Raw genomic sequence first — 16,341 nt, forward strand, 5'->3', positions numbered from 1 at the left:
ACACTGGCCATTCTGTTTTATAGAAGTATTCACTTTTTATGCCTTTTAAATGCCTTTTTTAGTGTTTTCTTCACGATAAAAAGATAAAGAGAATATTCAGTGATTCTTGCTGTGTTAACAAGTAAAAGCAAGAAGAACAACAAAAAAGTCCTGCTTGGCATCTTCAGGTTGTTTAAATTGCACTGAGATTTCTGATTTACTGTGATTTGTCATTATGATTTTTGATACAACAGTTTATTGCCACTCTTTACCTGACTTGAATATTGTTGTGCCATTATAAGTGGAATGTAGTAAAATGGTGCTGAACGTAGCTGAATTTCTATAAACAGGCTCTACCACTCTGCATGTAATTCATCATCATAAGTGTGGTTTGGTTGTTTTGGTTTTTTTTAACGAAGAATGGTGCACTGAGGAGGCGTGCACTGGGATCACCTAACTGTACTTATCTGAAAGGCTTTTCATAAAAGAAAAAAATTCCCAGCATTTAAAAATCTTCTTAGCATTTTACCAGGATGTACTGTTTATCTACAGTTGCAAGTAGATCGCGCCTGAATTTGCATGCCTTTTAGGAGAAATAAATGCTTCCGTGAGTGATCTTTTAGTAATATATTTAACCATTTTCTTTTTTTAACTAGCCAAGCTTTTCTTTAGATGGAAAAAAAAAAAAGTTTATCCATTTTTCACTATTGCTTTGATTTGCTCTTAAAAATGTAAAGCAGTTGTGGACCACTTACGCAAAAGAGAAGAAAAACTGAACAAGCTTTTTTCCCCTGCTATTTCCAACATTGAGTAAAATAGGTCTTGAATACTAATTATTCATCCCTGTAAGTGTTTTCCAATGGATCCATTATAATTCAGCCATTAAAAAAAAAACCCACAAAACAAGCAACAAACAACCTCTGACTTAAGTGAAATTTAAAAGATTGTCCTGGTTTGGAGCAATGAAGTAATGGGTTCTATGTAAATGTAGTAATAGGTAAAGTAAATGAAGTAATGGGTTCTATAACAGAATAGATTTTTTTTAATGGCTTGATGACTTTAATGCAGCAGTAACAGAGATACGTGACCCATCTGTAATGCTGTTGGGCCTTTCATGCTTTTGGTACTGGAAAAAATACAGGTACAAAACATTGACAGTAAATACGACTGCTTCATTATCGTTGTTTTTGTGCTAGGGAATTAGACATGTGGATCACTTTGGGTTCATCTGCAGAGAGTCTTCAGAAAATGGAGGCTTCCACTTTGTTTGCTACGTGTTTCAGTGCACAGATGAAGCACTGGTAAGTGAAAGAAAAGAAGAGCCTAATATTCTATTAGTCTTCTATTGCTCCATGCTGTGTATTTTGCTAAACGTCCTAAAACCCTGTTCTACTCAGAAATATAATTATTTCCAAAATGTAACTAAAATAGCAGTCTGCAAAGGAACTTTTAATTTGTTTTGAAGGCAGACATTAAAATCCCCTTTAAAATACAATAAAACTTCCTTTCATTGTACAAACTAGGTTAGACTGTATGCCTCTTTTTTGGAAGAGGGTTTTTTCACAGTGTACCTGTTCAGAAAATCAGCATTACATGACTGTGCTCTAGATCAGGCCAGTGCATCACAACTGCGGTAAGCTTTTTTATCACAGACAAGATAAAGGCAGTGTCGTTTATTAGACCACAGTAATAAAATTGGGTGGCCTGGAAGAGATATGACTTCACAATGAGTTTAGTCTTGCTTGGGTGTTTGTGTGCAGAAAAGGCACGGGACCAGCTTTTCTTTTTACTCATAAACACATAGCCAGACAAGCAGCAGCGGCATTCTAAAAGATTTATGTTTGTGTTAAGGAAAACAGAAATTCAGTGGAGAAGAGAAATTCTGTTCTTTTGCACTCTGTTCTTTTCAGGTTGATGAAATCATGATGACATTGAAACAGGCTTTCACCGTAGCTGCTGTGCAACAAACTTCCAAGGCACAACCCCAGCTCTGTGAAGGGTGTCCTATGCAAAGCCTGCATAAACTCTGTGAAAAGATTGAAGGTGAGGTTTAAAGAAATTTCTGGTCGAGTATTTTTTTCTAACAATTTTATTGGAGGACAATCTTGCATGTGAAAGTCTAGGAGAATGGATGCTTAAAAAGAGCTCGGGACTTGGGATGGAGGGTTGAAGGCCAGTCTCTTCATTTAGAGGACTGCAGTGTCAAGTTATCTGTGAAGCAGTAAGAATTTTCTAACAAAAGTCAAGATCCTTTCTTGTATTTTAATTGAAATTTTGAAAACTAATGAAGAGTATAAATATTACTGAATTGCAGCTAGGTTGGCTCTATTGGCTGTATAAACACAGGGGACTGTGGGTAAGGAACTTCTCAAGAATACACGCTGCAATAGCTATGGCCTGCTGTCCTATTGAATCCACTTAGATACTGGCATTACACTACCACTAAACACAAACTGAAAAGTGAGCTTTTAATATGCGCGTTTGTGGTGTTGATCTATGCTCCTTCATGAAAACGCAGCACTTAGAATGGTAGTTGTTGCCCAGAAAACAAGTTCAAGACAAAAAAAAAACCCTCTTTGCATTTCAGCAAATTTCACAATTAGGTTTTGGTCATTAAGCGATGTCTGGGGTGAATGAAGGGTAACAGCAGCTTGTTAGATCATGTGACAGTAGCTTGTTGGACTAAAACCTATCTAGTATTAATTTGATGAAACTGGAGGACTTCCAAAACTACTTTTCACTCTGTTTTGGACTTCAGCTAGCTATGATTTTTGAGAAATTTCTTCAAGGCAAATAATTCTTAATTCATTTAGTCATGCCGTCTGTTTAATCGTATATTCTGCTTCTGAAGGAGAAATGCCATAATCAGAAACTGAAGTACAAAATGCTGTTGATGGTTTGCTGGTTTTCCACAAAAAAACAGAGGAAAGGAATTTAATCCAGGATGAGATCAGGAAAAAATAATCTGAATGAGAGGGCAGTCTGCTTTAGACTGCCAGTAAATGTTTGCAGCAAGAGGCAAAGCAAGAACTCCGCTAACATGCGATAAATTTACTCTTTTTCAGAAGAGGCCAAGGAGTACAAATTGGAGAGAATCAATGGAACTTATGATTATACCCAAGCAAAATTCAAGCAGTACTGCATACAACTCCAACTAAGCAGTCTGCTAAAATGCAGTAGATTGTGGGTTTATTTTATCTTGTGTGATAATGGAATGTTCAGTTAAGAGTATAATCCTGGTCTGTGCTTAGTAAATCTCCTCGTTGTAGAGTTCGTGTCCCTCGTTTTAAAGACATGAGTTCAGTAGTAGCTTTAAATTAACCTAGAGTTCTTTCTAATGCCCTGTTATGAAATCAGTGCAACAGGTCAGCTCAAATAATTGACGAGCTTTGACTTAAATTGTGTTCATATTTATGTGACTGATGAATTCTGACAAATTTGACCCTGTGATTTGTTCTTTTTTATTCCTCTTGGTAGGCTTACACCCTTCTAGGACTAAACTAGAACTACAAAAGCATCTAACAACACTAAATAACCAGGAGCAGGCCTCTGTTTTTGAAGAGGTTAAGGTAAGCTCTTTGTTTCCTACAATATTTTAAAGCAATTGATGTTTTTTGCAAACGTAAGTGTTAAGCACTGAAGTTATTTTTATCTTTTTTTGTGAATTATTTGTTATCTTTATTTAATAGACTGTTAATCACCTGCAACTTAAATTTCAATTTCATTATTTTTCTAGAGCTGTTGAAAACTTGTCTTTTGATGAAAATGGCTTATTTTACTCGTTTTTCTTCCCCTAATGCTACTTGTTTTCCATGAAAGTGTTGACTTCTCACAGAGTAAAATCTCACACATTTTTTTGTGGGTGAAGGCAGTAACTTGTACTGTGAGAACATTCAACTATTACTTTGACCAAAACAAATCAACGTTCCCAGATCAGAAAATTTCCTGCCTAAAGTTTTTCCCAGATCTTCATATTTGTCAAAATGAAATCTGTTTTAGCGCAGAGGAAAGCATAGCTGGATTTAACAGAGACGGTGAATGTTGTAGGAAATGTCACTGGGCTTGGCACACTATTGAAGATTAGGAAATTTCAGACTTTTTTTAAAAATAATGCTTCCTTCCTCTCTTGAGTCATTTCAGTTTCTTTGTGTGTTTCGATGTGGCAGTTTATCATCCAATACCAAATTTGGAAGTTACTCTGTGGGAGAGATTCCATGAGCTAAATAATTTCTTAGTATACACGAGCTAGCTGGCACTGCTGTCTTTTAGTATTCTGCACATGTTTTAACGGTCTAAAGCTTGTAGTAGTCACAGGAAACCTTTAATTGCTTCTGGTGAGAGTCTGCAAACGATTAACGTGGTAAAGCCAAGGGTAAAGTACATCTCTCCTGCTTGTCTTTTTCAGCTGATTTTTTGAGTTGAACTTTCTGAAATTTTAGTTGTCGCATTCTTACATATGTTGTAACCAGGATTTGCATTTTTAGGTAACTGTATTTCTAAGAACATTTTTATTAATCTGATGTGCCACCTTGGCATTAGCTAATTCATACTGTACCCTCTGCAATACATCAATAGGCTTAAAACAGCATATGCTTTACAAAAGTCAGGTTTCTGGGATGAAATTCTATACTAAATTGTTTTAAAAACATTTTCTCTTACAAAACTTCAGCTCTAAATGGAATGCAGCAGAGACAAATGTGTTCCCCTTGTGCACTGATTTTAAAATACCTATGTCATTTCCCCGAACTGAAATGTCCCATGAGAAGGATTTCTGGGAGAAGTGTTATTCATCATAACTGCAAGACACTACTTCACGTGTGCTACAGACTCAGAACTACAGTGTTCATCAAAAGCAAATTGTCAAAAATGTTTTTTGAAGTCTTTGTTTTCCTTGTGGCAATTGGATACCTCTACAGTTGTCCTTTATCTCCTGTAAATTCTGTCATGTATGAAGTGAGGGCAAGCATTTCCCTGGCTGTGTTGCTGCTTTGCCTGGGACTCTGGTGTCCTCTGGTGGGCTGGAGTGGTAGCATTAACCAAGTTAAACTTGTTCTTACAGCAGCGACGTGCTGACAGTGACAAAATGAAAAGAGTAAATATTTGCTGTTATACAAATGTGTAATTAAATTGCTTGTGATGTTTTCAATTAAAGAAATTAAGACCAAGAAATGATCAAAAAGAGAATGAGTTGGTTATCTCTGTGTTGAGAAACATGTATGAAGAAAAACAGAAGGACCATGTTCATGTTGGAGAGGCAAAACAGGTAAGTAATCATTCAGTTTTAGTTCATGTAGGGAGGAGCCAGGAAAAAAAATCTTCCATTCCATGTTTATATCTGTCCAAAGGCAAATTTACATCACTGGCATTTTGGAACTTCAGACTGTTGACAATGGTGAACGCTGGTTTTGTTTATGATTCATAGGCTATCGTCATGCACCAAAACAGGCATATCTCAGGTTTTGAGGTACCCAGTACAGTCTGATTTCAGGCCTAGGAGACAGAGATGCAAGCAAGGTAGACCACTAATTTGGTTGTTTCTTGTCACTATAATGAAAATTCAATGTATGTGAGAGAATACATAATGAATTAGTAATTGCTCTTAGCTCATCTGTGGCATTTGCCATCCCACTGTCTGTCTGTGTGAGTCAGTGTCCTGACAACACATTGCATCTGATCCTTGATAAAGACTATTACATCTTTTTGATAGCTGGAAGTTATGTCTTGTGTGCAAACCACACTCCTTGAAGTGGCCTCAAGGAGGAGTAGCTGAGGAGGATTGCTGCAGAACAGCAGCAGAGACTGTCATCAGTTTCCAAAGGGCTGAGCTGCCTTTCATTCTGTATCAGGTGGCATCACTGACGTTTAACTGGCTATTTATACAGCACAGTTGACTTTTTTCAAAAGGAATTAATGATTTTGGATGCCGCGGTTTGTGTCTAACGAAATTGAGACATCTCCAGGAGGTCTGTATTTAAAAGGGGATCAGCACCCATTCTCTGGAAACTTTCAGTTACAATGGTTTGACTCTTTTAAAAATCTTTGCTGTCCCACCACTGCTGCCTGGTACAGAATCACAGAATGTTCGGGGTTGGAAGGGACCTCTGTGAGTCATCTGGTCCAACCCCGCCTACAGCAGGCTGCACAGGACCACGTCCAGGCGGGTCTTGAATATCTCCAGAGAAGGAGGCTCCACAACCTCCCTGGGCAGCCTGTTCCAGTGCTCCATCACCCTCAGAGGGAAGAAGTTCTTCCTCATGTTCAGCTGGAACTTCCTGTGCTTCAGTTTGTGCCCATTGCCCCTTGTCCTGTCGCTGGGCACCACTGAAAAGAGCTTGGCCCCATCCTGTTGACACCCACCCTTCAGATATTTGTAAGTCTATATTAGGTCCCCTCGCAGCCTTCTCTTCTTCAGGCTGAACAAGCCTAGCTCCCTCAGCCTCTCCTCGTAGGAGAGATGCTCCAGTCCCCTCACCATCCTCGTAGCCCTCTGCTGGACTCTCTCCAGTAGGTCCTCATCTTTCTTGAACTGGGGAGCCCACAACTGGACAGAGTACTCCAGATGAGGCCTCACTAGGGCAGTGTAGAAGGGAAGCAGAACCTCCCTCGTCCTGCTGGCCACACTCTTCTTAATGCACCCCAGGATGCCATTGGCCTTCTTGGCAGCCAGGGCACGCTGCTGGCTCATGGTCAATCTGTTGTCCACCAGCAATCCCAGGTCCCTCTCCACAGAGCTGCTCTCCAGCAGGTCAGCCCCAAGCCTGTACTGGTGCATGGGGTTGTTCCTCCCCAGGTGCAGGACCCTGCACTTGCCCTTGTTGAACCTCATCAGGTTCCTCTCTGCCCAACTCTCCAGCCTATCCAGGTCTCACTGAATGGCAGCACAGCCTTCTGGTGTATCCACCACTCCTCCCAGTTTGGTGTCATCAGCAAACTTGCTGAGGGTACATTCTAACTCTTCATCCAGGTCACTGATGAAGAAGTTAAACAAGGCTGGGCCCAGTACTGACCCCTGGGGGACACCGCTAGTTACAGGCCTCCAGCTAGACTCAGTGCCACTGATGACAACCTTCTGGGCCATTCAGCCAGTTCTCAATCCACCTCACTGACCACTCATCCAGCCCATACTTCCTGAGCTTCCCTAGGAGGATGTTATGGTGTCAAAAGCCTTGCTGAAGTCAATAATGATAATTCGATTGTGATGACTGCTGTTGGCTTTTGTGATATAAACTAGCAAATGAATATGTGGAGAGTAATTAGACCCCTGAAGAAATAGGAGAAATAGCAGCAAGTCTTCATTTACTATTTGTTCACTTTGTTAATCTCTTCTTCGTTTCTGGCTTACTGGCTAATTATTTACCTCCCTGAGGAGGCAGGGAGAAGGCTTTGCATATTTCATTCTCTGATTTTTTTGTCTTCGACATCTCACCAGAAATATGTTTTTAAGAGAAAAGCATTGTAGTTATGGCATGACAGGAAGAAACATTGCCTGAGGTCCTCTATCATCATACCTGAAATATTTTTATTTGGTCTATTGCCAGATGATAGTTGTCAGTCATTAATGGCTTTGAAAAAGGGATATGCAAAGCAACATGATATCTTAATCTGTCTTCAGTGTGATTTGAAAATTCCCAAGGCCTGCTGCAGTCTGTTTGCTCAGTTCCTGGAACCAAAATTGGTTAATCTGACACTTGCAAAGATGCCAGTGCTCTAAGAACAGAGTTGACTTGCCTTCAGTCCATCATTTGTCTTAGCATAACATTTTATATTTACTCAGATAATTTACCTCCAGAGCTGTGTAATGGCAGATACCTTTGAACGTGTACTCTGGCAGTATTTTTTGTCTTGGCAATCATTAACCCATGATATCCTGATGTCCCTGTTCCCTTCTTTTCTGCAACATGTTCACTTTCATGCTTTTCATCAGTCTTTTTTTTTAGTATTTATATCAAGGGAGAAAAAAATAAATGTGATACTAGTAAGTGAATCTTATTTAACAAAAATGACCTTCAGAATAAGTGTCTTTTCATAAGAACGTAAAAGCAACAACATATGATTTGCCCTTTGAGTATGAGTGAAGGTAAAAAGAAAATACAGAAGCCTGTAACTTTGTTGTACTGGAAATAGGATGCTTTAAAATTTTGTCTGGACAGGACTATTTGGTGATGATGGTGATGTTCTATCCAGCTGCCCGTGTACCAATAGTTACATAGATCAAGCATTCAGATATCTGTAATTAGGACCAGGTAGAGAGGGATATGATGCCTGTCGGCCTCAGGATGAGCCCCCAAAAATAACACTGAAAACTGTGCTCTGGTTTCTACTGCAGGTGTTAGGTTTGGATGGTAATATTTGCATGTTAGTGTCATTTTTGTATTCACTACACTAGTCTTCGCAAGCACTGAAAATGGACTGAAATATTTATTTAAAAAGCAAAACTCTCCATAGACTGTCAGTTGTAAGGTGGAAGCATTTCTACTGGTGAAATATATAGAAGAGTTAGATTGCTATGCATCTTCCTGGCCCTTAGAAAGCCCCATTTTAATACAATGGAGACACTTATCAGTTCTTCTTAATTATGAGCATCATCAATTTTGATTAATTTCTGGGTTGAAGAACAGTAAATCCATGAGAAATCTCTAATCTGTTACACTTAAACATTTAGAATTTGTACAATTGTACTTTGTCATTGAAGAAAATTTTTCAACACAGCCGTTATTCCCTATCAAAATGGCAATTCTTCTGAAGCGTGCTACTACACGCAACACATTTCCTAGTCTTATGTTAGGATAGTTTGTTAAACTTCAGTAAAAGTATCAGTAGAGAAAAAGGCATAAAAAGCCAAGGACATCAGGAGAAAGTATTGATTCAGGTTACAGAAGTCTTCAGACTGTTCACTGAGATTCTGCTCCATGCTGTTGAGTATTTCACATTTATGTTTTCAAACACTTGCAGACTTCACAACCCCCTGCTGAGAATGCTGTTAATGAAGTGCCCAGCAGTGCTCCGAGATTCAGATTGGATATGTTAAAGAACAAAGCAAAAAGATCTCTGACAGAATCATTTGAAAGTATTTTGTCACGTGTGAGTATCTTCATGTTTATTGCCTCTGAACATAATTTCGTTGTTTTATTTATTTGAATGATAAAAAGTCGTACTCGTTATCCTTCCAGGTTGTAGCCAAGTGGTTATTAAACGCAGAGTAACAAAAATATTTGAGTGTACATGTGAGAAGAAGACAAAACAAAGCAGGGCTTCTGTAGAGAGAATACCAAGTCCTGGAAGAAGTCAACTAATTGCTAGATAAAAAATAGTATTTATAAGCATTTCAGAAAATTGATATGAAGTTGAGCATGAGAACTTACGAAAAGCAACCATTGTTTTGTTTTTCTTATGGATTTAGAAAATTTTAAAAATATATATAATTGTTCGCTTTATGTAGAAGGAAATGATTTGGGAACTGACTAAGCATTCCCAATGAGATAGTATTTATTAGTGACACAGAACTGATGAATAATGGGGCATCTGAACTTTCAAATGCTAGGGTTTATTTGAAAGTGAGGAGCATAAAGAACTTCAGAAGGCACTGAGAATATGAAGGCATTTATGCAAGATCACATAAGGTAAAATTCTTTGTAAACAGTGTGTGGCAGTACCTGTTAGTGGGGAAAAACTTGAGCTCCTGTGTGATGCTGGGAAAATGTTTATCATGAATAGGTGACTGAAAACGTCTACTGAAAGTATACAGCAGCAGTTAAGAAAACAAATCAGATGTCGAATTTAAGCACTACTTAAACCTACAGAGTGTCTTCTCATTCAAATATTCTTTGTTTTGCACGTCATGGAAAAAGTCTGAGGAAAAGAATAGGAGACTTGGAAAGACTTCTGATTGACAAAGGACTGAAAAACCCAGACCTTCTCCCTTTTTTAAAGAAAGAGAAAGAGTTTGACAGAATACCAAACAAGAAAGATTAAGGAACAAAAATTGGGCATTCTCATTTCTCTTCAGCGAACAGTTAAATTGAATCAAGATCTAGACATGCAACTTGAAGTGACAAAGCTGGGCTTTCAAAACTGTCTTTCGGACATCATATCTAACCTGTTCTCATGAACCAAATGATGGCAAAAGCATGTTCTCCCTGTTATAATTATGCATATAGAGAGGGTTTTTAGTTGAATATCTCACCTTATTACTTCCCAGCTAGCATTTCTAGTTCTCTCCCATAAAATGCTGCTGTGGGTGTGTTCAGGATATGAAACAGAAGTATGTGAAACATAATGTTAGCGTTGTTACATTAACTATAGTAGTTACTGTTCTAGTTTTTACCAGTTTGTCTTGACTGACATAAACTGTCTTCCACGTAAGCACGGCTGTATATTGGTTGCATTTTCACTGTCATGACTGTTTTGATGGAAATTCTTGATTCTGATCATATCTGAGGCGAAACATGTTGTCTGATCTTCAGGGAGAGAATAGTCACTATTGTGGATAATGATAACATTTTATGTTTTGCCTGGAAGAACAGTTCAGAAAGAACATAAGCCTTAACTTCAGAACATAAAAAAAATTATACCATTTAAGGTTAGGAAGATAGAAGTTCCATAGTTGTGTTAGTACATAAGAATCCATCAGTAAGTTTCTTGATATTTCTCTTGGTTCATAAAAACATTAGTTGAACAGATTATATGAAAATATTTATGCTTTCTGATTTGTAGGCATTGAAATGGTAATGCTGGAAGTTATATTTTGCTGTGTATTAAACTTGTATGGATTTTAGTCCTTTGTAATAGACAGCCTCTTTGTTTTATTGTATCTTTGTAAGAAGTACCTAATGTGAAAATTTCCTGTTTGGAATACAGAAGGTACTTCAATAGTAGTTATAGTACATGTGTGTACATACCATGGAAAGCACATCATTGCCCGTGAGAATTCCTTGATTCCACAGAATCCTTTAAAGTGTCAGTGACTGTTCTGAAGGAGGCCTCTGTTTCTCACAGGGCAAAGGCTATTCTTAGGCATTTCAGAAAATTAAGTTTCATGCTGTCTTTGAAAATTAAAGATTCTGAGTATGCTACAAAACTGTCTTTTTGGTATGCCCCATACGTTACAATCTTAACTGCTGGTGTGCTTTATGTCTACAGGGCAATAAAGCCAGAGGTCCACTGGACAATTTGGGTGCTGTGGATTTGGATGGCTCCATGTCCAGTACCTCCATCAGCACAAGCAGAGTAAGTAAAGCCTGGAGTGAACGTATGTATTTAAATACTCCAGATAATATTCCCTGAAACAACTAGTCAGATGTGTCATGCGGTTGCCAATTGTTCATAGAACTGTTCTGTTGTAGTAGCTTGCATTTTGTTTTGATTATTTTTTGGGGAGTAGACAACCTAACTGATGGTGTGTGAAAAGAAATAAACCCCAGAACAGCTGAACAGTGTGATAAAAACAGTATCACAGAGTAAGGGGGATAGGTGTGTACTTTTCTTCCTACTTGTTAGAGTCCTGCTGCCACTTGCTGATCCAGAGAGTGTGTCTCTATTCCTGTGCCAAGCCCTTCTGAGGGTGACGGGGCTGTATCCATTGCAGGCAGCCTTTTGGATCAGCGACTGCCTTTCCTCTTTTTTCCCCAACTTGAAACAATTTTTAAGTGTTTTAGAATTTACACGTTGGTTACCCATATCATTTTTCTTATACGTAACATTAGAATGTGTGTGAATCGCCCAAGGGACAACTTTAAGAAAGTCATTTCCCAATTAATTCTGGTGACAGAGATTCAGGCTAAGAAATGGCAATCAAATGTAAATACAATGATGACATGTAAGATGCTGTTATGTGTAGAGTTTCACTGGAGGTTTCCAGTGGTTTTTTTTGGTAAGATGGGACTCACAGTAAATCTGTGCTTCTGTTCTCCAGAAGTTTCAAGTTGCCTTCAGGCCTTTCGTTCTGTTCCCCGTGTTATAAAAAAGAGCAGTGCCTTTGGGGCTCCATTTGAATTAGAAATGCCTTGTACTGTATGTAAACATATATTTTGTATGTATGTGTCGTATTGTGTGAGTCTATGTATGTGAAATAAAATATTATATAACAACATCTGAATCTTGCAACAATATGCAGCAGAACAAATGCAGTAATTACCATGCTGCTGATCCTAATCTGGTTTGTTTCAGCCTTAAAAGTACATACCATGAATGCAGAATTGCATTCATAAGAAACATAGAACTAAAACAAGAAGTGGAGTAATTTCCCCCTTTGTGTGGTTAGAAAGCTTGTAGTCTGAATAAAATAATATACAAAAACAGCACAGAAGAAGCCAGTCGTCTTCCCTGGAGGCAGCCTAGCACTCGACAGACTTGGATACAGCTCTGGAGTCTGTTCTAGTGCCTCATCACCTGTGCTCTCCTGACTTCAGGTAATCAAGAGTCTGCTCTTTCTGCTGATGTTTTTGAAAGAATGAATGCAGGAAGTGCAGGAAGTGAGGAATGAAGAAAAATGCATTGTTTTGGACTGAAACAGGCATTGACTCATAGGATTAAAGTCCTTTGTGTGAATCTTCAGATAGACAAGAGGAACATTGTATTGTTAGATGGGGTGCTAAATATGCATGATACTGCAATGACACCCTTTTCATTGCTGTCACTGTTACCCAAACCTGACCTGTCTGCTATGTTCTGACCCCATTTCTTCTGAGTTGCACTCAACATACTGTAAAATACAATTACTCTCAAAATGACTTTTTCTCTGTAAAATGGAGACTGTGATTTGTTGACCTAAATGGTTAATAACAAAGACATAAAATAACAAAGATTCTTTCTTTGAGCTAAAAATCTGCAAGTTTGAAGCAGGTCTCTATGGGATGTGAATAATGACATGGAACTGCAACCTCAAAGGCAGATTTTAAATCCACATATTGATAACATTTGTTGCACTGCTAGGAACCCCCATTGTGTGAAAAGGAGAAAGATGGACTTCCTACGCTTCCTACAGAGAACACTGTCAAGACCAGTGGATCAGTGGGTGATCTCTCCGGCGATGCAGATGATTCTCCTGTTGAGCAGTCTGTTACTTTACCTCAGCAAAGCTTTCGAAGGCGAGCAAACACACTGAGTCATTTACCAACAGAAAGCCAGGAGCCTCTGGTACCTGTTGAAACATCGCCGTCTGCTCCCCAGAGGAAACTTATGAGGTATCACTCAGTGAGCACAGAGACTCCTCACAAAAGAAAGTAAGACTTATTAAAAACAGGCTATGATTTCATTTGTTGAGGGCATATTTGGGGATGATAATTGCGCACCAGGTATGTCCTCTTAATGGATAAGACGTGTTGCAGCAGTGTGTCACTCTTGTTTGTAGGTATTCTGTTTAAAAACACTTGTAGGCCTGTGTGCCCCACAAGGGAGAGAAAGCGTGAGATGTGTAGTTCCGCAAGGTATGTCACAAAACTAAGCGTAAGCACAACATAGGATTGCCCGTAAGGGGTTTGATTATATTTTTGCAAGCAATATTCAGCAATTTTCGTTGTTTTGATCTGCAAGCAGTGTAAATAAATGCTACTTCTTGTTGTCAATTTATAGAGGGAAAATCCAGTAGCATTTGAGATGCTGAAAACCTTGCTAGTTGGTGAATTCATGTGCGACTTCAACAAAATTGCCTGATGATCGATAGAAGTGAGGCTCCTGTCTAAATTTTCAAGGAGCCTATGTAGATTTTGCTTGCAAAAACAAGCTACTGCTTGCCTTCATGCTAATATTCTTCAAGCTGTCCTCCTTCAAAAGCCTGCCTCTACATCTCTAAAGTCTCCTCTTAATGTTATGGCAGGTTTTTTCCCTCCTTCTATCTGGCTTTTTCCAATTACTATAGAAACATTTCTGTCTGTAAGCTTCTGTTTTACTGCCAAAACGGCTCATTTACGCAAGTTAGACTGTAGGAAGTCTGTATGTCTTCCAGCTCATTTTTCCCTGCAGGAGGCAGGGCAGTAAATGAACATGCCTGAAATAGGTGATGACAGTGAAAAAAAGACAGTTACGGTATTTGAAAGGAAACATAACCTGGGCTGCCTTTTTGTCCCTTCTTTGAACCTTTTCAATTCTAAAATACTAGAATACTTTTGTAGTTCAGTTTAGGACTTGTGTTGTTGGTCTGTTATCTTCATGGGAGTTGCCTGATGCTTGTAGCTGCTTGTTCAATTAGTTCCTAGCTTGCTATAGGAATGTTGCTAGAAATTAAGTGTATTTTTCATTTCCTTGGTTATTTGTGTTTGAGTTTGATCATGTAATTTTCAGTACAATCTGTGCGTGCCTGCTCCCTCACATAACTCAAACCAAAAAGAAATCACTGTTGCTTCCCTTTCATAGCAAAAGTACAGAACCAGGGGAAATGGAAAACTTATAAGAAAAGTATACTTAGAGTTCTTAAAAATCACTGGAAACATAGACTTTTAACAAATCTTGTAAGTTTTATGAGTGTTATTTGAACAGCTTATCTGAACTCATAAAGAAATAAATGCAGTTCATGTGACATTTCACTTCTCATCCATTAGAACTCTTGATCATATGACTGACTTTATTGTGGAAACCAAGGGGAAGCACGTATGAGGGATAAGAAAGGAGTGTGTCAGTGACAGTTTATTGGGAGTTTAGATTTAGTCATGTGCTGAAATGCCTTTCTAAAGCCTGTAAGTGTCTATTTGGGACTTGCTGATTGGGTTAAAATGTTCAGCCTCTTACAGTTACTGCATTAACTGTGAAAAATATAGGAAATGGCTCATTTATATATGCCAGGTGCCTTTCAAAGGTTAGAGAAGGGATTTCACTTTTTTTTTTTCCCCTCCCACCTTTCCTCTCTTACTGTGTTTTGTTCTTTGTGCTACCTCAACTCCGTCGCTCTGGTTGGAATCCCACTATACGGTCTGAACACATCTGTCGGCGCATCTAAAAGTTCTCCAGGTCAACTTGTGCGTTCTCCTAATCTAGCTCGTCTTAATCCCTCGGCCTCTTCACCCAACTTTTTTAAGTATCTAAGGCATAATTCAAGTGGAGAACAAAGTGGGAATTTTGCACAAAAGAGGTGAGCTAGCACCTGTATATAGTTTGGGGTAGAGTTTGTTTTACCATGTCATAAATATGAAGCTCTATAATGTAAATAATTAAAATAATTTAATATAGTCCAAAGGTGGTAGATTGATGTGGGAGAGGGAACTCTGTAACTGCTCCACTACTGAACATAGAGCTGCTATTGACATAATTTTTTGTTTTAATAAATAAAATTCTTTCAGACACATGGGCACATGACTTTCTTTAGAGCCAATTGCTCCAAAGCAGCTTGTTGTTATGCAGCAGACAGCAGCACTGCTTACATTGTGTGAGGGAAAAGTTGCCAAGAACCTGTGATCCAGCTCACTCTGTCACTCCTGAATCATTCAGTTCTGTTGTGCTTTGTTTGTGGTAACACAGAAATATATTAATATTCTGTCGTGCCTGACATTAAAGGCAATTTGACTATGTTAACTAAGTGGGGCAAGAAGTATCAGGACTGTGGAGAAACCAAAAAAAAACCACAAATAAACCACAAACAAACAAACAAACCCCTCTACACCCTCCCATTCCCTCCAAAACCAAAAACCAAGAACAAACACAAAAAACCGCAACCTACCAGCTCATGAATTTGCCTTGGTTACTTTGAGTCATATCAAACGATACTTTTCTGTGCCTCCTTTCTTAGAACAAAAATACATATAGAGAACGTTGAGAAAATGACATTAACCCATCATTTCCCTGAGGACCTGAAACCAGTAACTCCCTAAAAATCTGAACTGTGAAACCCCTTTGTAACCTCTTGAAAGAAAACTGTTTATTTTAGCTCAAAAGGGTGATGAGACCGAATGTCCTTGGAAGCATTATGAACAGTCACTGGCTGTTGGCAAGCAATTTTTGTTGCTGTTGCTGTTTATTATTTCAGCAATATTATTATTTCCTTCAGTTGTATTTGCTGAATACTAATTAGCATCTTTTAAAATTTAGCTTCACTTCGGAGGTATGGTATAGCTCAGGGGAGGAAATGTGAGTCTACAATGTCCTCTTTACTCTTTATTTTAATCCTGAAGGTTAAATTCTCAAAAGTAGATTTTTTTTCCAAGTGGATTTGGTAATGATTTTGCTCACACAGTAGCCACTTCTCGTTCCCTTTCCCTGTCATAGAGGTTCAATATGATACGCACTTCAAAGCAACAAGACTGAAATCGAAAATTGATGGTGCTATCAAATGGCTTAATGAGTTTAAATCAATAAAGTCAAACTGCACAAGTTGATTGTATTCTGTAAGTGAAATTACCGTGTAATTGTGATGGATTTACAATGTGATTGTAGGTG

General features: G+C 38.5%; 1 protein-coding gene across 7 annotated transcripts in view; it reads left to right on the forward strand.

Annotated features, from left to right (window-relative positions):
- TBC1D1 (TBC1 domain family member 1) overlaps positions 1-16,341 on the forward strand; it is a 116,684-nt gene that overhangs the window by 60,209 nt on the left and 40,134 nt on the right. For 4 of the 7 annotated variants that reach the window (XM_075420686.1, XM_075420685.1, XM_075420687.1 and 1 more), the window contains 8 exons: positions 1,176-1,280; positions 1,890-2,022; positions 3,457-3,548; positions 5,132-5,242; positions 8,932-9,060; positions 11,119-11,205; positions 12,910-13,199; positions 14,912-15,040. In XM_075420686.1, coding sequence (XP_075276801.1) covers positions 1,176-1,280; positions 1,890-2,022; positions 3,457-3,548; positions 5,132-5,242; positions 8,932-9,060; positions 11,119-11,205; positions 12,910-13,199; positions 14,912-15,040 — 1,076 coding nt within the window. The remainder of the gene's footprint in view (positions 1-1,175; positions 1,281-1,889; positions 2,023-3,456; positions 3,549-5,131; positions 5,243-8,931; positions 9,061-11,118; positions 11,206-12,909; positions 13,200-14,911; positions 15,041-16,341) is intronic. The other 3 variants (XM_075420688.1, XM_075420689.1, XM_075420690.1) reach the window with 3 other exon arrangements.

Source organism: Opisthocomus hoazin, chromosome 5 (genome assembly GCF_030867145.1).
Source record: "Opisthocomus hoazin isolate bOpiHoa1 chromosome 5, bOpiHoa1.hap1, whole genome shotgun sequence".
NCBI lineage: Eukaryota > Metazoa > Chordata > Aves > Opisthocomiformes > Opisthocomidae > Opisthocomus > Opisthocomus hoazin.